Genomic DNA, 24,239 nt, shown 5'->3' with positions numbered 1-24,239 from the left:
AGAACATTCCATTACAGATAGTCCAGACTATACCTTTTTGGAATCATTATCAGACAAATAATGTGATATAGTTTTCAACATGATTGAAGCATTTTTACATTTTGACCTCTGTGTAATTCTTCATTGACCCCTAGCTGGCTACAGCTGCCACCCTGTGATGGTTATCATACATTTTTGTGTAGGTCATGGTACACTGAGGCTGGATTCTAAGTGTCGTTTGGTCACCTTCAGTGGTACCAGTGGGGTCAAAATTGATGACTGGCTCCTGGACTAATTCTGCTATCAAACAAACAGACAAAATGTCATATTTTGTTTGTCTTTACTCTGTTTTTTTATTAATGTCTTTTTTTCTCCACCAGAATACAATAGACATGTTGAACATGCAGGTGGATCAGTTTGAGAGCGAGGTGGAATCTTTATCGGTCCAGACACGGAAGAAGAAAGGAGACAAAGAGGTCAGTGGGTTCAGTCCTTCTCCTTCCATCTGATGTTCCCTTTGTTTGCTCATTCCACTTCCTGGTTTTCAGGTGGGTGACAGTGATTGGTCGGTCGATGTCCTCTGTGGTTCAGAGGTCAGATAGTTTGTCCTTTCTCAGTCTCTCTGTTCATCTTCCATCTGTTTTGATGAGGATGACCTTTGCCGACTATAGCTCACTTTTCCCGTTAAAGTTCTCTGCAGGCTCCTCGTCTACACTAAAACCTTTTTGACTTCATCCTCGACAGTCAGCTGCAGACATTGTATACAACGAGCACGTCTGCGCACGTGCTGTTTTTCCACAGCTGACTTTCTCACATGAAAATCACGTTTCCTTTGTTTTTTTGGATAGGATGAGGAATTTTCCACAAAGGGCCTTTTAATGAATAAAACCCCAGAGACTGTATTTTTTAATCTCCTGCTTATGATTGATTTTGTTTTTTAAACTAGAGTATAAGAGGAGACATTTTCATAAATGTTTTGAAATACAAATAGATACAAACAATCAGCATCTCTATACTAAGCGTGGGGGTCCCATTTTTTTGTTCTAATGTTCTCTGGATCTGCTCACCTCACACATCATCTCTACGCTCTCCATCTTCCAATATCCTCTGTAGTTACGGACGCACATCATGTCTCTTTCACAAATCACCTTAATTGCCCACATTTTGCGGTTAATTAGAACCGCCGATCTGTGATATACTGCCAATTTCCACTGGGGGGACAGGAGGGTCCTGGCTAAACTTACATCTATGCTGGACCACGAGTGTCACCCCCTGCAGGATGTTCTGTCTGCTCTGGAGAGCAGTTTCAGTAACAGACTCATCCACCCTCGCTGTGTGAGGGAGAGATTCTGCAGATCATTTCTCCCGGCTGCTGTAAGACTGTACAATGAACAATGCTAGTACTGTGGTAACCATAGCAACCAGGACAATAATCATGTCATCATTACCTGCTGTATTTATTAGGTGCAATAATTTAACTTATGGTGCAAACTCAAGTCACTTTACCTACTATATTTTAACCTTTCCATATTGTAAATATCAGAGTAACTTATTGTACATTTCACGCTGAAGTCACTTTATCTGATCACTTTCACATCCAGACAGTGTATATCATCCCGGCAGTGCAGCATTGAACTGAACAATGGTAGCCTTAGCTTTACCCGGCACTCAGTGCTTTTTTAGTTCTTGTTTTTTTGAGAGATACTTGTCTGTTTTATTGCATGCCCTTCTGTATTCCTACTGTTCTGTGCTGCGATGTGACACTGAAATTTCCCCATTGAGGGATGAATAAAGGCTTTTCTTATCTTATCTAGATGGCGTTTTCACCTAGCAAGTATGAATCCGCCCAGATTCCATGTATGACATTCAATGCATTGTCACTGAGCACTGTTTTTTTTTTTTCCATCTTTATTTCATCAAGGTAGAGCAGGGGTGGGCAACTTGTTCCAGAAAAGGCCACAAGGGTGCAGGGGTTTTTTGCAGCCACTGACTCCAGCAGGTGATTTCACTGATTAACTTATTCCATCTGCTGAAAGTGATATTAATCAGTGAAATTACCTGGTGGAGTCAGCAGCTGCAAAGAAAACCTGCACCCTTGTGGCCCTTTCTGAAACAAGTTGCCCACCCCTGAGGTAGGTCATTGAAAATTATCTGAAGATGTTTCCTATGGCAAAACATCCACAGATTCCAAATCTGCCATCACATTTGCGCCAGCTATTATAGTTCGGGTGCTACATGCCCCGTTTTGATGCCGAAAATAGTGCTCAAGACACCCCCCCCCCCAACAAAAAAAAGCATAAAAACAGTATAGTTTTGTGAAAGCATTGGTTCTTAATTATTGCAAACAAATGTCAGCATGTTTTTATTACACTTTCTTTCCAGTCGTGCCTTGAATTTCATGCATTCTCATAATTTATTATAATCTGTCATTCCCATCATATTCAGTATACACTAGGTGGCGCTGTTACTGCTGCAGATGTATTTTACTGTCACCTGGTGTTGTGATAGATACATTTTAGACAACTTCATAACGTAATCAGAAAAAATTAAAACTTACATCCATTTTCATTACACTACAGTGTCAGTCATTTAATAATTATTAAGACTTAAAAAAAAGATGAACTTAACCTTCTTAAATAAGGGCTCAGTGTGTCTGTTAAAGCTGCTACTTCAAAATGCTTTGAAAGCTTTCTTTTGGAAGCTAAAACGTTGTCTCAGTATACTGCTGCACACTTTCCTGGGTCACTGACTCTTTCTTCACTGTCCGAAGGACGGGTACTTGGCTAGTTAAATATAAAAACAGGCACTTCATGGCAGAGCGATCCCTCGCCGGGAATATCTGAAGCGTTCATGGATACATCACTGTCATCATAACACCCTTGGTACCAATATTACTTACTGTACAATATGTATAGTTCTCCCTACCCCCTATATTTTCCAGCATGTTTTTTAAGCATGGTGTAAATTAATTTAATTTAATTTGACTTGATTTTTGCACCATCTTCTTTTTTTTTTTTTTGCACAATTCAGGCATGTTGCACCGTCATTTCACTGCCTTTGTTCTGTACAATGGCACATGGTAAATCTGAATTGGAACAGATGGAGCGCAGTGCCACGTGGCCCAAATGTTCACAGGGTGATGACACGTAGTATATGATTCTGCATATCAATTGTGGGGGGAAAAAAAAATCAAATCAGGTTTTCATAAATTACAGTCTGAAAAGTTAAATGTGAAAGACCAGCGCGTGCATGGACTTCAGACATCCCTGTATTTTGGCTGGCGAGGGACAAATGAGCACCACCAAGTTCAGAATGTTTAAATTTGAAGTTTCTGTCGGAGCACTCAAACAAAATTTGAATTAATATTTTGCCTTTACATTATTAGTTCATAATTGCTCAATTCCTAATCCAGAATAATTTTGTTTTTGTTTTAAAATAGTGAGTAGTGTTATGCAGGAAAGGTGAGCATACAAGGCATAAAGTGTACGTGGAACCAGGATTCAGTCCCTCCAAAAAAAAAAAAAAACTATGAAAATCAATGGTGGTTGTTTTTGTCTGTGTGTGTATTTGATCAAAAAGTCCACCCATGGTTAACTTTGAGATTTGTATATTGTGTTGCATTTGGGTGAATTTCCAAAAACTGGAACCTTGGTTGAATAATAAAAAAAAAAAGTGAAAAGCTAAAAGCGAAAAGCATGATGACTCAGCAATACAGTCTAATCACCACTGAAGTCTTACAAGTGCTAAGAATTTACTGAAAGCCAGGAGTGCTGTGCAGCAGGGTTGCCAACTCTCACACTTTCAGCATCAATTTCACGCTCTCATGCACCAGTAAGAAATGACACGCCAAAATAAAAATATCTCCCATTTATTTTCTGTTGATGACTAGATTAGACCAGACCAGGCCACAGCGCATTGTTTCTTAATGAAAAGAGAGGATAAAGTGCGCACCCGAAACAGCTGTTAACATCTGCTGACAACATTCTCACTACAGTATTCTGTGATCACTGATTCGCTGAAAACCTGTCACCTGATACGTCAGCTGCCTCATGAAGCGTTTAGAGAGAGTCCGAGCAAAGCTTCGGAGCTTATGGTTCTGAGTCAGCCACTGATGCAGCATAAAAAGTTTTGGATAACAAGGTAAGCCCATCAAAAATCTGACTTTGGGTCCCCTGCCACTACAGACGCAACAACTAGTTGCAAACTAGGTAATTTAAAGGACATATCGTATGTTATTTAATGTCCTGGTTGGCAAGTATTCTTGATTGTAAGTCTATCTGTGCACATGTTCTGAAAACGTGGTTGCTGATGCGTTTTATTGATAATTCTGACGGAGAAACTGAAGTGTTTTGAACCACTGAATCAAGATGAAGCAATTGTGTTGAAATGGTTCAGTGTTTGAAGCAGTTAAATATGGCGGCATCTGCTGGTCACTCTTTAACATAGCACTTGTATGGAACAATTGATTTTAATTTGTATAAAATGTGAGCATACAAAAACGAATACAAAAATATATTAACTAAACACATAAATACATAAAATACAGGGTAACAAAAAAAGCCAAAAAAAGAGCTTGTTTTCATTGTGACCCAACGAAATACTCACAGGCAAACATACATTCATACATACACAAACCCATAACAGTTAATAAAATACAACCCCAATTCCAATGAAGTTGGGACATTGTGTCAAATGTAAATAAAAACACAATACAATGATTTGCAAATCCTCTTCAATGTATATTAAATTGAATACACCACAAAGACAAGATATTTAATGTTCAAACTGATAGACTTTTTTGTTTTTGTGCAAATATTTGCCCATTTTGAAATGGATGCCTGCAACACATTTCAAAAAAGTTGGGACGGGGCAACAAAAGACTGGGAAAGTTGATGAATGCTCAAAGAACACCTAATTGGAAACAGTTGTGTCATGATTAGTAACGCTCTTGTTGAGCCAATTCTTGGAATAAAAACTGTCTGATACGTTTTTAAAAAGAGGCTTTGATTCACAAACTAATTTGATGAGGCAGACCATTAAATAGTTTAGCTCCAGTGCACCACAGATCTTCACTTGAGGAATGACCAGAGACAAGGTTCTCCACCGAGTATTAATATTCTGCTGCACAGCTGTAAACTTAAAAGAAGTGTCCAAGTAATTTGGGGCTTGTTTATCAACTATATTAAACATATGATTTAATTTTAATTGTTGAATTCTGAGCTCAACAGGCAACATATTAACCATTCTAAACTGGGCCAGGCCTGTGTGGGTCCGGGGTTGTGCAGAGACGAGAAAGCGAATGATCTTGTTCTGCATAATCTGCAACCTCCCTTGATTACTCTTGGTCTGCTAGAATACCAGGCTGCACTGGCTCAGTCCATTTGACACTGTATCAAGACTGATGGAAGAAGTTTTCTCATATGCAAATCCAAATCTTTGGCCCGTCTGTATAAGAACTTTAATTTTGCATTTGACTTGTTGATCACTTTGTCAGCTATAAGATCGCCAGATAAGGTCTGATCTAAATCAAGGCCAATATATTTTACATCAGATTTACTCATAATTTTATTTTACCATCACTGTCATTTCCTAGGATGAAACAGTCAGTTGTTTAAAGACATTAATAATGTACTTGTGTTATTACCTCCGCCAAGGAGGTTATGTTTTCGGTTGCGTTTGTTTGTTTGTTTGTTTGTTTGTCTGTCTGTCTGTCAGCAGGATAACTCAAAACGTTTTGAACGGATTTTGATGAAATTTTGTGGAGTGGTTGCAGATGACAAGAGGAACAAGTGATTAAATTTTAGTGGTGATCCGGATCACGATGCTAACATGTTAGCATGTCTATGGCATTTTCAATGTTAAAAGTTAGCATTAAGCAGTTGCAGCTGTCATCACGTTCGGGTGCATTTGTTTTCAAATTGTAATATTTCTTAAATTTATTTTTGTTTAGGGTTAGCCCTCTGTCTGTCAGCAGGATAACTCAAAAGGTTTTGAACGGATTTTGATGAAATTTTGTGGAGTGGTTGGAAATGAGGAACAAGTGATTAAATTTTAGTGGTGATCTGGATCATGATCCGGATCCCGATGATAACGCGTTAGCATGTCTATGGCATTTTCAGTGTTAAAAGTTAGCATTAAGCAGTTGCAGCTGTCATCACGTTCGGGTGCATTTGTTTTCAAATTGTGATATTTCTTAAATTTATTTTTGTTGAAATTTTGTGGAGTGGTTGGAAATGACAAGAGGAACAAGTGAGTAAATTTTAGTGGTGATCCGGCTCATGATCCGGATCACGATGCTAACGCGTTAGCATGTCCATGGCATTTTCAATGTTAAAAGTTAGCATTAAGCAGTTGCAGCTGTCATCACGTTCGGGTCCATTTGTTTTCAAATTGTAATATTTTTTAAAATTTATTTTTGTTTATATATTAATAATCTAATGATTATTATATACAATTTTAGAGAAAGAGACAAAAAGAAATAGATCACTGTGCCAAGGACGGAATCTCTTTAGGGTCAGTGACCCTATGGCCTTGTTTAGAGAAGTGTTTCATAAATGTTAAAAAATTCATATATTTGCAGTTTAGTTGAATAATAAATTGAATTTTGTCTCTTATTTGTTTTTGTCTATAAGCACATGCAATATCAATATCAGTGCTCAGATGACAGTAGCTTCTGGGAAAGGTGCAAGTTGCAATAAACTGTGATGCCAAGCGCTAAGGATACATGCTATCCAGTCACAGCAGATGAAACTTTTTTTTACTACTGAGCAAACATCAGGTAGGTTCAATGATTCCACGGCGTGTAGATGTTATGGCGTCAGTGACCCCATGGCCTTGGCGGAGGTTTGCACTCTCTGAGTGCTTCTAGTAATGTGATTGTGCCATCATACAATACTGTACATGCTGTTGTTGTGTGGTATGCATTTTCTGAGTGCCTTCGTCCATGCCTTCGCCCGCAATGACAGATATTCGCCCTCGTCTAACTCGGGTGAATATCGGTCATTTTGGGCGACTGGGCATGGACGGAGGGCCTCTGAAAATGCATACCGCCCTCCAAAAGCATGTTATTGTATTAACAGTTTTCCAAAAATATTAGTCCTATCAGCGAAGCCATACACTCGCACACACACATACACATACACAGAGGCCACTTGGCTTTTAATATATAGATGCTGAAAATTTGTTGTTTTTCTCTTGTGACAATTACTAAAACTATTTTTTTTTCTGTGAGGCAAAAAGTTGCTAAAATAACATTTAATGTGTCTGGAGACATTAAATATCTTCACACAGGTGAAGATCTATGCTGTACTTTAATGCATTCTGGCCCACAGCTGTTTAAAATGCTTTTTTCTCCTCTTCCTTGTACAGAAGCAGGATCGTATTGAGGAGCTGAAGCGGTTCATCGAGAAACATCGGTACCACATACGAATGCTGGAGACGATACTTAGGATGCTGGACAATGACTCTGTGCAGGTGGAATCCATCAGGAAAATCAAGGTTTGCTGTTTTCTTTTTGAAAAAAAATTTTTTTTTTTCATTTTCTGGATTCTTGTTTTTTTCCTGAAACTTTTTTGCTTTTTGATCCTTCTGAAAACATGCAGTACAGTAGCTGCAACTTAATAATTTGCAGCCAAAAACAATTTCTTTTTGTTTATTCACCATTTCTTTCAAGGTGCTTATTTGTCCCGATTGACCTGTTGAGGAAATATGAGGCCTGTCAAAGTCTCGTCCTTTCCATCAGACACTGTGTTTTATGCGGAAATCCAGTGTAAATTCACATAATATCTTCCAGTTTAAAGTTGATGGTTTGTTTGCACAGGATGATGTGGAGTACTACATTGACTCATCGCAGGATCCTGACTTTGAAGAGAATGAGTTTCTGTACGATGACTTGGACCTGGAGGATATCCGTAAGTATGATGGCACATGCTAAGTGTTACCGCCTCCTCAGCTTCACAGGAAATGACACATACTAAACGCTATGATTTTAAGCTACAACTACCAATAAGTATATTGATGGCAGTTTTTTCCCACTGATCTGGCATCCCGTTGTTTCTCTGCCGCTTCCAGCTCAGTCCTTCGCCACGTCCCCTCCGGGACACTCGCACTTGGAAGATGAGATCTTCCAGCACTCCAGCAGCACACCAACCTCCACCACCTCATCTTCACCAATCCCACCCTCGCCTGCAACTTGCACTACAGTAAGAAAACATTACCGGCTGCAGAAGTTGGACAACTGTTAACCGTATGAGCTCCGTTAATCGTAACCCAGGCGCTGGAGCAAACAACCGTTCAGAGAACTCATAGTATCTCCCCTCGCCAACTCATGCCACTCATGTGCTGGCAAATAAACACAGTAGCAGTGATGGAAAATTAGTCTTGAAGTCATCACAATAAATCACAATCAAAAGAAGTCTTCTTAAAACTCACTTCTCCAAACCATAAATATACAAGCTGTGTATAATAAATATTTATCACTGATAACTGTTAATCAGTAGAAGTGGGAATTACTGTATCGCACCACTAAATGATGTCATCTGACATTAACTGATTGGGGCAGGGTGGGACAAAAAAAAATCACATTTTCTGCAATAACTTTGAAAATAAAAGCTAGAAGGATGACATGATGTGCAAATCAGCATATGACGATCTGTTTGCTGATTCACACACACTGGAGGTCATCCTAGCTTTCTTTATTTCAAAATTAATTCAAAATGTGATTTTATTTATTTTTGTCACATGGTGTCTTAGTGACATCATCATGATGCCATATGTTGATTAGCAGATGTTCTTGTGTTTGTGATTCATCTGCACTTGACATCATTATTCTAGTTCTCTTAGTTTCATAGTTGCTACAAAAAATAGATTTTCCAACTATTCAGTTACCTTGCTTGATCTTGACCTTTGACCTGCTGAGATGTTATCACTAGCAGTGCACATGTGCAATATGAATGAAATATGCCAAGCAGTTTCTAAGATATTAGTCTGGACACACACACACGCTTGCACGTGCACACTCACAACGTGATTGCAGTAGTCTTGCAAACCCATCTGGGACTTTGATTGAAAAATACCTTTTGATCTGGCTCTGAATAAAGCAAAGTGGAGGCTGGAGATCAGGTGTTTCCACTCTGAAGCCAGAACTATTTGACTCTGTTAGCTGGTTAATCTCAGTACCGACTGTCAAATTCACAGTGTGTCCAGAATGTATTTTGTGTTTACTTGTGGCCATGAATGTTAAATAACATTATGTAGCATTTACACATTCGATTCCAGAATTTCCCAAAGAGAATAATAATAAGGCTAAACGATTATTTTCATTATTGATTAATGTGTTGAATAATTGACCAGTTTATTAGTTGTACCTAATACAGGCAAGCAAGTGCTGTGGTTAGAGTGTGGGGGGTGGGGTGCGGGTTCAGGGAATCATTTCTCTGGTTTAATTTGTTTGAAATGAGTCCAAAGAGTAAAACATGAGGTAATTGCTTTTGTAAATGCTGAAGTAGTTCCCTGACAGCTGCTTTTGTTGGATGACATCAGCTGTTCTTTGTATCCACCCACATCTGCGACATTTTGAGGGTAGTCATTAGGATTATAATGTATCTGAAGAGTGGGCGTGGCACACCGTCAGTGCTGGTCGATTTGAAGCTATACTTTACTGTGAAAGGAAACGTAGGCGCCGGTTATGATATGGAAGGTGGATTGCTCGTAACTTTCTGACCTCATAGTTTCACAGCTGTGAACTCAGTTGCACAATCATGGCTTTGGTTTCAGTCCCCATGAAAAGATTTCAAACGAGTTCTATTTTGTGTTCCTGCTACCAGACTTGTTTTATGTTGTACTTTTGTTTTTCAGGAAAACTCAGAAGATGACAAAAAGCGGGGGCGTTCTACTGACAGCGAAGTTAGCCAGGTGAATCCGTCGACATCACTTTAACGCTCGCTAATGAATTCTAAGCAGTTTATAGGAGTTCATTTGTAATTTAGTGTAAAATGGAGCTTTAGGTTTGCGGGTGATTTCGATGATGTCTGTAGTAATGTATCTGGGCTTTTTTTTTCAAGGTTAATTTGAAAGATGATGCTCTAAATTTATCAATCAAATAATATACGTAAATTTAATGCAATGCTAACATACCCTCAGTCAGTCATATGTGCATAAAAATAGGGAACAGAATGTGACCTTTTGACCTCTTAAAATAGGTCAAGGTTCACCATCTTTGAACTTGTCCAAGCTGTGTGTCCCAACAATGTTCCCTGTGAATTTGAAGACTCTGGCATTAATAGGACTGGACGTATACTGAGCACAGACAGACAGACGCCAGACCTTCGTAATACCACTGCTCTACAAATTTTATGAACTTGTCTGCTTCAGAAATATAATGTGCTATTTACAGTGGATTTTGGCATGCTGAATTCAAATATGACAATAAAAATGACTGGTTGGCTACTGTTTCTAAGATATTTAAGTTCTACATTTTAAGTCTACATAATTACATTGTGTTGATAGTAGAGTTTTCATTATAAATCATACACATAGGTCTTTTCATGTTTCTCTGACTGTTCATATAATAATATTTCACCTGTTTTTTTGGTAACACTTTAAACTTCATCAAACGGTAACCCTTAGTAGCATAAAACTAGAGCCAATCAACCATTTCACACATCATTTTCCTTCTCAGTGGCCCAAAATTAGCAAAGTTTTACTACATTTATTTCAGAAGCATTTTGACTGTAGACCACTTTTACCCAATGGTCTTACTTTGGCCTTGGGTAAAAACCACCGATTATGATTAACAATTTTTTTGACAGTGCAAAAGCATAGGTGCTTTGGTGTCTGAACACCGATCGAGTATCACTTCGTAAAAATACCACTGAATGAGTCTGAGAAATGTTTTGATGGTTCTTAACTTGTTGGCAGGTTTGCACACAGAAACGATAAGTAAATTGCAGCTAATCCAATTATTGTTATCATCATATGATTTGGGCCATTTCTACCTGTTGTCTTATTTGGGGTGTTAAAAAAAAAAATTCAAAGTTTTTCTTCTTTCTTTTCAGTCTCCTGTGAAGAATGGCAACCCGTCATCATCATCATCATCATCATCATCGTCCTCCTCCTCCTCCTCCTCCTCCTCTTCTTGCTCTTCTTCTTCTTCTTCCTCTGTCTCGGGACTGACTTCATCCTCGCTGGTCTCTATGGCAACCATTGCTGGGTGTGGAAGCAGCAGCTCTGGGGAAAACAGTCTTCTCGGCAGCATGGGGGGCCTCCTGTCCAACTCCTCAGTTGGCAGCTACAGCAACGCCACCCAGCAGCAGCCACACCCTTCAGCACAGCTACAACTGTCTAAAAACTCTGTTAGCTCCTCTTCTTCTTCTTCAGCACCTTCTGTCTCCAACGCCAGCACCTCAAACAACACTCACCCCACCTCGTCTGCTTCCTCACCCCCCAACACCAGCACACAAGGACTTCTAACATCACACTCACAGCCACAGACTCAACTAGGGCCCACGGCCATGTCTAACAGCCTCGGCCTCAGCTTGGGCCTGTCCCTGGGTAAAAAAGCCATGTCCAGCTCCATCGCAACCAGCCAAATATCTGCAGGCCTCGGCCTGTCGGGGATGCCGGCATCCCTGAGTACTATGGCAAACCTTCTGTCCAGCTCGACCCCGGCACCCTACGCTCAGGCAGCTGCTTCTGGCACGGTCAGCTCGGGTTTACCTGGATCTCTGGGCGGTGTGAGCACCACGACAACTAACAACACAACATTAGGGTCCATTGGCAGTGGAAGTGTCACAGTCGGCGGGCCAACGTCCTCAACAGGGGGTCTTCTGGGCGTGGCACCAGGGGCAGCCAGCATCACCTCTGGGATTCTGGGTTTGGGCTCTGGTCAGTCAGGTGTACAGGGTTCTTCCCTGGTGGCGCTCAGCCCAGGAGGAGCACTGGCTCTGGGGAGTGGAGTTGGGGTCATTGGGAGCAACGGAGGCAGCTCGGGAGCAACAGGAAGTGGAGTAATGGGAATTGGCGGAGGAAATGCGTCGGGTTCTATAAGGCCTTCGAGTCGGCAGAAGCAGAACGGTAGCACGAGTGAGTATCATGATGTCTGCAAAGACAACACCAATGAGAATCCCGTGAAACAAAAACAAAAAACAGGCAGCAATGAAGAAAACCCAAAAATTGCTTCAGAATCAGAAATCACACTGTGCTAGAAAATTTCCTTCATCTGTCCAAAGAATTATTAAAATAAATCAGGATTATATTTTCTGGAGCACCTATTTTGGCTTTATTATTCCACTTTGCATTCCAGGTTACAGCTCTGTGGTAGCAGACAGCGCAACAGACTCCACCCTCAACAGCGCCAGCCAATCACAAAGCAGCCAACCCTCATCTTTGACTTCCACGACCACGTTGATGTGAGTTACTGATCATCAGGAAACATGATTGCATGCGTTGTTCTGTTGCTCCCTTTCTCACCTTTACCCTCTCACCGTTTGCCCCCTCCCTTCCCAGTAAGGACACTGGTTCCAGTCTACTCGGGTCTATCAGTTTATCATCCAGCTCGCCGTCACCCAGCTCCTACAGCGAGGCCAAAATGGCCAGCGGCAGCAGCAGCTTGTTGAACGGGCCGCTGTTGTACTCGCAGTCCTCTGACAACATCAAGGTGAGAATATTTGACAACTACATCATCAATATTCAGATTCTGATTTTATATCAGTTCCAACCTGACAAATCTCTGACAGTGAGATCACACACCCCGATACAAACATTGTGAGAATCCCCACTGGGCCAGAAATAATGCTAACAAAGTAAAGGAAAATTACAGAAAATATCTGTTAATTTGGAAGTCGATAATCATTTTAGCGCCACTCAGATCAGCACTGCAGTTCTTCTGCTCAAAGATCTGTTTATTTTTTGTTTTGTGGTGTTTTGTCGGTTTTTCCTGTTGTGTTCCAAGTGTAGGTAAAAAAAATCTACGAAATACTTTTTCTCATAGATGTAACTAGCTATAAAGTAACATTTATGTGGGAATATGATCTAAAATGCGGTTCTGTTCCAACTGAATTTTAAGGCTCGTTTAATTTTAATCATTATTAATCACACACTGCTAAATGTTAAATGTAAATCTGGAATTGTGAATCATGATGTTTTTAACTTTGAAGCAGCAGATTCAAAAATGAAAACAGTCTTTATTAAACGCTTCCTTAAATAGATTATTAAAGGAACATATAGTGCAAAAGATGTAACACTGATAGAAAATCACCACCATACATAAGTGAAAAATACTGTGACATTAATGTTCAGTCATATTACCTATTTTATTAATTTGGGATAATACTGGTTTCATGTTTCCTTTGTATGTGTAGCTGCTATGTTAAATTCCAGGTCCATTCATCCTTCCTCCATCCTTGTGTTTCAATTTTGGAATAAATTCTCAGCTGAAGTGGAAAATGTCTTCAGGGGGAGGGCACGAGAGCAAACAGACAGTCCAAAAGTAAATTGTGATTCATGACAACATTATCACTGGTGCGGGAAGCAGAGTCTCGTTGTCAGAGCAGATACGATAACGTCTGGTGGAATCTGTTTTCCCATGAGTCCCCTTGTCTGTCCACATCAGGCACAGGAGCCTCTGAACAGCCTGAAGTCCATGGCCGAGCAAGCAGCACTCAGCTCAGGGATGGAGGGAGACATGCCCTCCCTGCACCTCACCTCAGGTACAACCCCTGTCGCACCTTGACAGTTTAGCCAGCGAATGCCGACCGTATTAAAAATGCTGGCATACACTGGTGTATGTGTAATACATTATGGGTAAGTTTTTTATAAGTTAAGAGTGCGTTGAAGCACGCTGATATACGTCATAATACAGCGAGTACGTCAAAAAATTGTGGGTATGTGCAATATTTTCAACGCATGCCAGCGAGGGATGCGGCCTGCATATGTGGGCCATAAGTTGTAGGTAGATTATGCAATTATTGACACACGTTTCTTGTAAGTTAATCATAACTCAAAATACATCCATTGATGCTGTCCATTGACTGGCTGAGCAACTGAAACCTGCAGCCCTCATGCAAACAGTTCAGACTGTTACAAATATTAAAACCATTCACACACAGAGTAAATATAAAGTCTTAGTCTTACCTGTTCGTTTCAGTCGGATTCATCATCATTGCCTGACGAAAACTTATCCACATATAAAGTGTCCTGATTTTGGAAAACGACGTCTGAAAATACTTTAATTTCTTGTCATGGCTGAAGAAACATAGCATCTTTAAAGAAGTCCCTCTGTGTTTGTCTGCTCTCGGTGCATTTCTCAGCCTGAACCAGAGAATGCCGTTGCTTCGTGCCACAGCAAGAAAATCAACTTATTATAAACGTTGAAAGAGTCGCAGCACCTCATTCATTTACATCAGTGTTTACCACAGACATGAGTCAATTCTTCAGCATTCTGCACGCAATGAAAATACATCTGATGATCCACCAAGACAAAAATGAAATGAAATTAAAATAATGTTAAATGACTATGTTTGGAATCTATGTAGAGGGGAGACACTGCGCGACAGCATACGTGTCAATATTTACGTGTTCGCCTGCCAAACAAAAGGGTTTTGCCAGCGGTGGCAGTGCAAACCACGCCAGACTTAACTGTTGTAACCCGTACCATACTGTGCAGTACCAATACGGACCACTTGTGGAAACGTGGCTGTTGGCATACGCTGGCTAAATCACCATGGTGCGACAGCTGCATTAACATATTCGAAGTATCCAGTGTATTCACCGCATTTTTCCGGCGTCGGCATGTGCTGGCTAATTTGTCAAGGTGTGACGGAGCTCTTGCACTGCCACATAATTTAAAAAAAAGTCATCTCACCTCCTGCGATGTTATCAAACCTCAAATCCACACGTTTTTACTCTGTGTGTATCTTCCTTTCAGATATCTTCCCCAGTTCTACGGCCCCCTCAGGCCCCGCGTCAGCACCGCAGTCCTCATTGTCAGAAGTCAGTATCCCCCCGTCATTAGGCGTCTGCCCACTGGGGCCAGTTCCCCTATCCAAAGACCAGCTCTACCAGCAGGCCATGGAGGAGGCGGCCTGGACACACATGCCACACCCCTCCGACTCAGAGAGGATTAGGTGCGTGTACCTCTTTGGTTTTAGCATCCTGCTTGTGGAGGATTAGGTTTCCCCACAGTTCTTTGTCCTAATCATCACTTTATGGTCTTTAAAGACCGTTTGTAATTTCTCGCCGACGTTCAGCTCTTCCAACCTGAAACAAGCAGTGTTTGAATCCTCAACTCGTATATTTTGATTTGTCTCTACACCTGTCGCTGTGCCAACATCACAGGCAGTACCTGATGAGGAACCCGTGCCCCACCCTGCCTTTCCACCACCAGGTGCCGCCCCCACACTCTGACACCGTCGAGTTCTACCAGAGGCTTTCCACGGAAACCCTCTTCTTCATCTTTTACTACCTGGAGGTGAGCAGCCATGTTTAAATCCATGCAGATGGTTCAAGACAAACGTACGATATCGTAACCAAGATATGCTTCAACTTTTCTCTCTGCCTTCATGTTTGGTGACCTGCAGGGCACGAAGGCCCAGTACCTGGCAGCCAAAGCCCTGAAGAAACAATCGTGGAGGTTCCACACAAAGTACATGATGTGGTTTCAGAGACATGAGGAACCTAAAACCATCACTGATGAGTTTGAACAGGTTAGAATCTGAGTCATAACCATCTGAGATGAAAGTGTATTGGAGAACATTTCCATTTTTGTTCTATCAAGCCTCATGATAGACAGATGCTTTACCCTGGTTTTTACAATTTCTTTTTCTTTTGTTCATGTTTGCACAATATGAGAATCATATCTTTAAATCAAGACTTCCAAAGCTAAATGCTGACTATATGTGCACTGTTTTGTTTGCACGACTCAGACATGTTTCAAGAAATTTGCACACTGATTTTTACACAAAGTTCAAATTAATTTTCATATCCTGTTTTACAGTCACCCACTCTGATTATTAATAATAATACGAGGTCTGTCCAAAAAGTATCGGACCTTTTTATTTTTTGCAAAAACCATATGGATTTGAATCACGTGTGATTGCATCAGCCAAGCTTGAACCTTCATGCGCATGCGTGAGTTTTTTCACGCCTGTCGGTTGCGTCATTCGCCTGTGAGCAGTGGTCCACCCTTCTCGTCGGATTTTTATTGCGAATAAATGTCTGAATGATTTGGAGCTTTGCTGCATCAAATTTTTCCAGAAACTGTGAGAGACCTCCAGGTGGACACCATTCGGAAAATTTAGATGGCTTTCAGCAACGATTTTATGGGGATTACACAGATTAAGGAGTGCTCCAGCCGGTTTAAAGACCGCCCACAGCTGCTGAGAGCGTGGTGCACTCCGAGCGCCGATCGACAGGCTGAAACCCAGCTGAAACAACCAGATCATTTCCACCGTGAAGGCTTAGTTGATCCGGGACGTCGTCTGACTTTCACCAAAAAGGCAGAAGGCGTGGACATCAGCACTTTTTCGGCACATTCCACTGTTACAGGAGTTTTTTTTCATGGAAAGAGAAGCGGAGGATTGCGCCACCATGCTGCTCATGGCGCGGGGACAAAACCACCTCCGTGTTGGTCTCACAGGACGGCTTTCAGGTGGTTTTCAGACGGCTTCCGGTGGCTTTTCAGTCGTGTGACTATCCGAGAAATTGTGCATGAGCTGGAGATGCCCCAACATGTCCTGTGAGGCTTCATCACGGCGTTGCTTTGCGCCATGCGGCTCCATCCTGACGCGCGGAATTCCTTCGCACGTCTGTCTCAGTGTGCTGAAAAAGTGCTGATGTCCACGTCTTCCGCAATTCCTGTGCTCATCAGACGACATACCGGATCAAGACAGCGTCCAGTTTAGAAATGAACGACACATTCCACTGTTAAAGGAGTTTTTGTCATGGAAAGAGGAGCCGTCTGAAAGAGGAGCCCGTCTGAAAGCCGTCCTGTGAGACCAACACGGAGGTGGTTTTGTCCCGCGCCATGAGCGGCACGGTGGCGCATCCCTCCGCTTCTCTTTCCATGAAAAAACTCCTGTAACAGTAGAATGTGCCGAAAAAGTGCTGATGTCCACGTCTTCTGCCTTTTTTGTGAAAGTCTGACGTAGTCCCGGATCAACAAAGCCTTCACATTGGAAATGATCTGGTTATTTCAGCGGGCGCTCAGAGTGCGCCGCGCTCTCAGACGCTGTGGGCGGTCTTTAAACCGGCTGGATCACTCCTTAATCTGTGTAATCCCCATAAAATCGTCGCTGAAAGCCAACAGAATTTTTCGAATGGTGTCCACCTGTAGGTCTCTCACAGTTTCTGGAAAAATTTGATGCAGCAAAGCTCCAAATCGTTCAGACATTTATTCGTAATAAAAATCCGACAAGAGGGGTGGACCACTGCTCACACAAAGCCAACTCACAGGCGAATGACGCAACCGACAGGTGTGAAAAAACTCACGCAAGCGCACGAAGGTTCAAGCTTGTCTGATGCAATCACACGTGATTCAAATCCATATGGTTTTTGCAAAAAATAAAAAGGTCTGATACTTTTTGGACAGACCTCGTATACTAGAGCACTGCACTCATAGAGCGCAAACCTCCACTAACACTAGTTTCCAATTGCACAAATTTTTACCTTGGAAAAATTTTTCAAGGTGAAAGTCCTGTTAGAAGTGGCTTTTCATAAGCTAAAATATAATACAAAATATAGATCAAAAAGGCTTCTCAGTGTTAAAAAGAATCAAATATCTGCTAAATCTGCAGTATGGCTCAGATGTGGTTCAAACTTTGTCAGTCGATAAAGGATACCATAATTTAAGGCTCTCAAATATGAAAGAAAGTTGATCTTTGACAAAGTTATGAGTTTTTGAAAATTCATTCAATGTTAAAGGTAGGGATTTTTCCGATATTTCCCCCGACTTTGCCCTTTGACCTTGAAAATTTAATCAAGATTTGAATCTTCAGTAAAAATTTCATAACTATATATGAAAAATTGTGGGCTCCAGGCTGTTCACAAGCAGACAAACAAACAGGGGTGATAACATAACCTCCAACTTCATTGGCAGAGGTAAATATCTTTCCTGTGTGCCCTCCATCCACGTCTTTATGTTCAGTTCACTTAGAAAATTAATGTAAAAGATCATCATCATTGTGATCCATTTGTTGTTTTTATCTCAGTGGACGAGGTTGTGCTGAACACAAAGTGTGGTCTTACTGAAGCGCCCACAAAGTGGGCGGGGCTACGGAATTGTCACAGTTATTGTTTATATTATTAGAGTTTTTGTATACTCCTCCACCCCAGTAAACAGTGTTTTCATTCCTGTGGATTATCAGACTAGTACACGACATGTGAAGGACGTTGTTTTCAGGAGCAGCACACGCACTCAGTGCACTCGCCTCCCAGTGAGAAGGTTCCTGGAGCAGCGCCACCTGTGATTGTTCTGGAGTTCCATCGGGAAGGGCAGCCAGTGTCACATTTGTGCCAAATCAACATGTGAATACATAACTGATCCCCTGTGGTGTTACCAAGCAACAATGGAGAAGCTGAAAGAAATAAGATGGCAGTTATTTTCAGTCGCTTCAACATTAGAGTCAAAGCTGCAACATTAAGAACTGAAACTTTTAGTCAATTAATTGACAGAAAATCAGCTGTTTATGTCATCAATTGATTATTTAATTTGGCCGTGTCCCCCCCACCACCACCACGGTGCAGCCAGTGGTCGAAATCTCACTATACACTGTGAGTCAGTCACTCACTCAGTCACACAGCATTTCACTTGTGATTTAGCTGTGTTGGCTTGATTGCTACCAAACCTGGTATATGCATTACCTATAGTGACCCCAAGAAACCTTTTGATTTTGGGGTCAAAAGGTCATGGTACCTAGAGTGTACTTTGTAAAAACCTCGATGGAGCAATAATTTCTTTCCGAACTGCCTGATTGTCACCAAACATGGTCTGCGTGTCTTAGGCATGGTGACCCCAAGAAGCCGATTGATTTTGGTGTCTGAAGGTCAGAATCACCGTGCTTAGGTGACACCAAAAAAATCTGCGCAAATAATCACTAAAAATTGTGAAATGTTGATACTTTAAAAAATCCTGAACAATAAAAGTCACTAAAAAGTGCACAGGTGAAGGATAAACAGCAGCTGTTTGAAGCCTGCGCTCTATTTCAGCCCTCAGCAGCGGCCATATTGTTGTCGGACGATTTTTTTTTTTCTAGTGTGGAGCTTTTTTTACGTCCAGGCTGAAGGTGCTGAAGAAACTGTGGAGGACACAGCCTTATGGTTTTGAGCCTTATTTAGATGACAATGAGGGAGAACAAATCTTGGATGAAAACCTTCAGTCTGACAACAGTGACGATATTGGTAGAGTTCCGAACACAGAATGGTGATTATTAAAAAGAAGAAATAATGTGGGCGATTTTGGCATCTGGTGATGATAAACTGTTTTGTTTTTGTTTTTTTTTTGCTAGCTCTTTGGGCATAATAAACTGATTTAAAAAATACTTTGTTTTAGAAAAAAGTGTGGATTTTTTTTATTTTTTTCGTAGGAACAGGTACATACATTGCAAATTTGAAAAATCACAAGGGACTGAAAATATCAGCTATTTTTAAAATAAATATTGTTTCCTTCTTGAATACAGTTAGTGTACTGTACATTAGTAGCATAACACATTATTATTAAATATTAAAACCATTCACACAAGGAGTAAATGATACCTGTCCATTTCAGGGAGATCATCTTCAGTCTGATGAAAACTTATCAACCTTTACAAAATGACATCTGAAAATAAGTTAGTTCCTTATGTCCTGGCTGAAGAAAAGTTCATTTCACACGGCAGTTCGGTGCATGCTCGTCAATATAAGTGTTCCACCTGCCAATCAAAAGGATTCTGCCGACGGGAATTAACCGTTATGACACGTATAACACATACAGCACCGACCCGAACCACTCAGTGGAAACGGGGCTGTCAGAAGCCTGTAAAAATCCATAAATGAATCCATCAATTAATGGGACTATTAAGATAATGGTTCTGGCACTGATGTCACTTCCTCCTCCTTCTCCAATGTCGGGACTCGCCAGGAAGTTCCTGGTTTTTAGTGGCACAGTTCAAAATCCAAATATTTATCTCTTCAGTAACTGTGTACCAGGAAAGGATAAATTTCAAACCATTGTTTAATTTTAGTCTTAAATACTCAAAAACAAATTACATATCATGTCACCTACACTTTAAAATCACATATTTTCTGCTTTCTTTAATCTGGCTAAATTCAAGATTGAACTGGTTTTAAACCAGAGTTTCAGGAGGTAAAGTTGCTTTTCTGCCACTTTAACCTGATCCGCTGACGTTTTTGCACTTTTACTTTGTCTTTAAAACTCTTTGTTGCCTCTCCTTGGTTTTTCAGGGAACGTACATTTACTTTGACTATGAGAAATGGGGCCAGCGTAAGAAGGAAGGTTTCACCTTCGAGTACCGGTACCTAGAAGACCGAGACCTGCAGTGACCTGCGGAGACACCCGGCAGCAGGTGGACAGCTGAGAACACCAACGAGGGAACGAACAGCCGTCCAGCTGATGACATTCCTGGATTTGACCTCAGCACGATGGCTGAAGGAGACATTTGGGTCAGAGGGAGGTCCTTCTGCTGACGCCTCCCACCCCTCCTCCTTTTCTGCACCTCTTCATCATCAGGTCTCTTTTTTTCCTCATCAGCAGCAGCAGTTGTTTGTCTTTGTTGAACTGGAATTCTCTTTAAAACAATGATGACATAAAAAATAAGTCGCAGTCAGACTATCAGGAGCTTTTCGTCTTCTCTGTTTCTTTTATTTTTGCTTTAAAAATCTTTCACTCACACCCGCCCACTTAGAGCCAAAGAGGAGAACTGGTTATCACGTAGTTGGGGTTTAGTTCCCCTTCAGATGAAAACCTGCAGCAGACACAGTGTTAAATCATGTTGCCATAGCAGCGCCGTCAGAGGTCGCACTGTGGGGTCACGTGGTCATCGTGGGCCCGGCACTGCCATGAAGTTAAGTTTTCTTGCAATAAGGGCTTGTTGAGCTTCATCACTTCAGAATCTCACCCTTCAGGCGTAACGCTTCCCCTCCTGTGCAGTCGTCATGGAAACTGACTGATGTGGAGCTAACGTGCTAACACCAACTCAGCGGTCAGCTCACTGAGGTGGGAGACAGACACCAGCAGACTGGCGCTCGCAGTCACACACCGCATTCCCCGTGTAACACAAACCTTCACCAAAGTCCTCAACATGCAGCCCGTCACCAAGGCCCAAAACACAGCTTTATCTCAAATCTGCTGGCTCCGCCCCCTTTATAAGCTCTGCCTCAAAACATTTTGTAAAAATTAAGTTTAGGAACGGTAACTGTTCCATCCTTCCTGCTACCATCCCATAAGGGATTGTGGGAAGGAAAAAAAAAAACTATTGTTTTTTTTAAATGAATAATAATAAATGTGCTTTACATCAATCATAATAATAATAATATCATTTATTCCAATTTAGTTTTAAAAGCACTTGTTTCACATCTTCACAAGAGCCACCTGCAGAATGTGATGGTTTCTAATTCAGATCAGACACAAAAGGAATTTCTTTTTTTTTTTTATTATTATTATTATTATTATCTCGACCGTGTTTGCACTCTGTTTATTTATTGCATAATGAGAATGATTACTTAAAACATGAAAAGGATGCTGAAATAAATCCCATTAAAGTTGGCAACAAATTCATATAAAGGGGTGGAGCCAGGAGGATTTAGAATAGAATATTATATAAGAGATAAGGCTGTTTTATGAATGATATTTTATGGGTTTTCCTTTTTTTTCGCAGCAGATGTGGAATCAGAGCTGCAACTGTATGAGGCGGATCTTTGTAAATCTATATCAAAACAAAAGATGATGATGTGTTTTGGACCTGGGTGGGCGTGTCCACTCTGACGAGTGCTGAGCGACGTGGGCGATCGATCTGCTTCCCTCCCCCTCGCTGCCCACACAGTCTCCACTGAACGTTTGCATGTTGACGGCTTTCACGGAGCCGACGAACTGCAAACACACAAAACGCCCGCGGTTTAAACTCCTTGGTTCCCGCTCTCCCTCACGCCAGGTAGATGTTTCCTTTCTTTCTCAGGAAGTATTTGATTATTTCAAGAGGAAATGTATCCGCCAGCAGCACAATAATCACTCTGCAGACAGATTCTGGCCTAAATTTTAAGTTTCAGATTTAATTTCTGTGAACTTGCTCCTTTGCTCTGCTTTTATCTTTGCTTTTAAGAATATTCTCCAATGTTTGGAGCATCAGCTGGAACAGAGATCATCTTTCCGTTCATGTGGATTTTCTGTTAAAGCGGAGTCCGAGGAGCCGTGTTGTGTTTTTTTTTTTTTAAATCGTCATCACAACTTCAGCAGGACCACAAAGCCTTTTGACGAACATTTCGACACCTTTTCATTCAACTGACAGTCCTGCTTTTCCACGGATTTGAGCTCAATCCGAGGATCTCTCCGTGACCCGTGACAAAAGTGTTGTGTGGACTCACCGTTGTTCAAACTCTCCTTTTGTTTTTTTGTTTGTTGTTGTCGTCACAACAGCATGAAATAATGACACTTGCAAAGTGGCGCTGAAAAAGTAAATAAAAACATAACCATGAATAAAGGATTGTAAAATATTAATAAAAGAGTTACTTTTCAGAAAACTGTGTCGTGGTTTGTGGTGATAATATGAAGCATTTCAGGAAAAAAACCCAAAACATCCATCAGCTGGAAGTTTTTCTGTTACCCTAAAAATAAATAAATAAATCAACCAGCGTAAATACATTGTGCCCAAATAAAATGTATTTAGAAAATATTTTTATATTTAAATTGTGTGTGTGTGTATATTATATATATATATATATATATATATATATATATATATATATATATATATATATACACACAGTAGTGTTCAGAATAATAGTAGTGCTATGTGACTAAAAAGATTAATCCAGGTTTTGAGTATACGAGTATTTCTTATTGTTACATGGGGAACAAGGTACCAGTAGATTCAGTAGATTCTCACAAATCCAACAAGACCAAGCATTCATGATATGCACACTCTTAAGGCTATGAAATTGGGCTATTAGTAAAAAAAAAAAAAGTAGAAAAGGGGGTGTTCACAATAATAGTAGTGTGTCATTCAGTCAGTGAGTTCATCAATTTTGTGGAACAAACAGGTGTGAATCAGGTGTCCCCTATGTAAGGATGAAGCCAGCACCTGTTGAACATGCTTTTCTCTTTGAAAGCCTGAGGAAAATGGGACGTTCAAGACATTGTTCAGAAGAACAGCGTAGTTTGATGAAAAAGTTGATTGGAGAGGGGAAAACTTATACGCAGGTGCAAAAAATTATATGCTGTTCATCTACAATGATCTCCAATGCTTTAAAATAGACACAAAAAAAAAACAGACGTGTGGAAGAAAATGGAAAACAACCATCAAAATGGATAGAAGAATAACCAGAATGGCAAAGGCTCACCCACTGATCAGCTCCAGGATGATCAAAGACCATCTGGAGTTACCTGTAAGTGCTGTGACAGTTAGAAGACGCCTGTGTGAAGCTAATTTATTTGCAAGAATCCCCCGCAAAGTCCCTCTGTTAAATAAAAGACGTGCAGAAGAGGTTATAATTTGCCAAAGAACACATCAACTGGCCTAAAGAGAAATGGAGCAATATTTTGTGGACTGATGAGAGTAAAATTGTTCTTTTTGGGTCCAAGGGCCGCAGACAGTTTGTGAGACGACCCCCAAACTCTGAATTCAAGCCACAGTTCACAGTGAAGACAGTGAAGCATGGTGGTCAGGTGCAAGCATCATGATATGGGCATGTTTCTCCTACTATGGTGTTGGGCCTATATATCACATACCAGGTATGGATCAGTTTCGATATGTCAAAATACTTGAAGAGGTCATGTTGCCTTATGCTGAAGAGGACATGCCCTTGAAATGGGTGTTTCAACAAGACAATGACCCCAAGCACACTAGTAAACAAGCAAAATCTTGGTTCCAAACCAACAAAATTAATGCCTCGCAGATGTGAAGAAATCATGGAAAACTGTGGTTATACAACTAAATATTAGTTTAGTGATTCACAGGATTGCTAAAAAGGCAGTTTGAACATAATAGTTTTGAGTTTGTAACATCAACAGCAGATGCTACTATTATTGTGATCACCCCCTTTTCTACTTTTTTACT

The 24,239-nt window shown here is 40.8% G+C and overlaps 1 protein-coding gene across 3 annotated transcripts in view; it reads left to right on the top strand.

Annotated features, from left to right (window-relative positions):
* The window catches only part of LOC117501646 (CCR4-NOT transcription complex subunit 3-like), a 49,430-nt gene extending 26,724 nt beyond the window's left edge, over positions 1 to 22,706 (top strand). For 2 of the 3 annotated variants that reach the window (XM_034160568.1, XM_034160570.1), the window contains 13 exons: positions 360 to 455; positions 7,348 to 7,476; positions 7,799 to 7,889; positions 8,050 to 8,180; positions 9,835 to 9,891; positions 11,034 to 12,060; positions 12,281 to 12,386; positions 12,484 to 12,634; positions 13,589 to 13,685; positions 14,903 to 15,101; positions 15,313 to 15,445; positions 15,555 to 15,680; positions 20,413 to 22,706. In XM_034160568.1, coding sequence (XP_034016459.1) covers positions 360 to 455; positions 7,348 to 7,476; positions 7,799 to 7,889; positions 8,050 to 8,180; positions 9,835 to 9,891; positions 11,034 to 12,060; positions 12,281 to 12,386; positions 12,484 to 12,634; positions 13,589 to 13,685; positions 14,903 to 15,101; positions 15,313 to 15,445; positions 15,555 to 15,680; positions 20,413 to 20,511 — 2,442 coding nt within the window. In that variant the 3' untranslated portion in view covers positions 20,512 to 22,706. The remainder of the gene's footprint in view (positions 1 to 359; positions 456 to 7,347; positions 7,477 to 7,798; positions 7,890 to 8,049; positions 8,181 to 9,834; positions 9,892 to 11,033; positions 12,061 to 12,280; positions 12,387 to 12,483; positions 12,635 to 13,588; positions 13,686 to 14,902; positions 15,102 to 15,312; positions 15,446 to 15,554; positions 15,681 to 20,412) is intronic. The other variant, XM_034160571.1, reaches the window with a different exon arrangement.
* The last annotated feature ends 1,533 nt before the right edge of the window (positions 22,707 to 24,239 follow it).

The sequence above is a fragment of the Thalassophryne amazonica genome, chromosome 20 (genome assembly GCF_902500255.1).
Source record: "Thalassophryne amazonica chromosome 20, fThaAma1.1, whole genome shotgun sequence".
Lineage (NCBI taxonomy): Eukaryota > Metazoa > Chordata > Actinopteri > Batrachoidiformes > Batrachoididae > Thalassophryne > Thalassophryne amazonica.
This window is presented reverse-complemented; position numbering and strand designations above follow the sequence as displayed.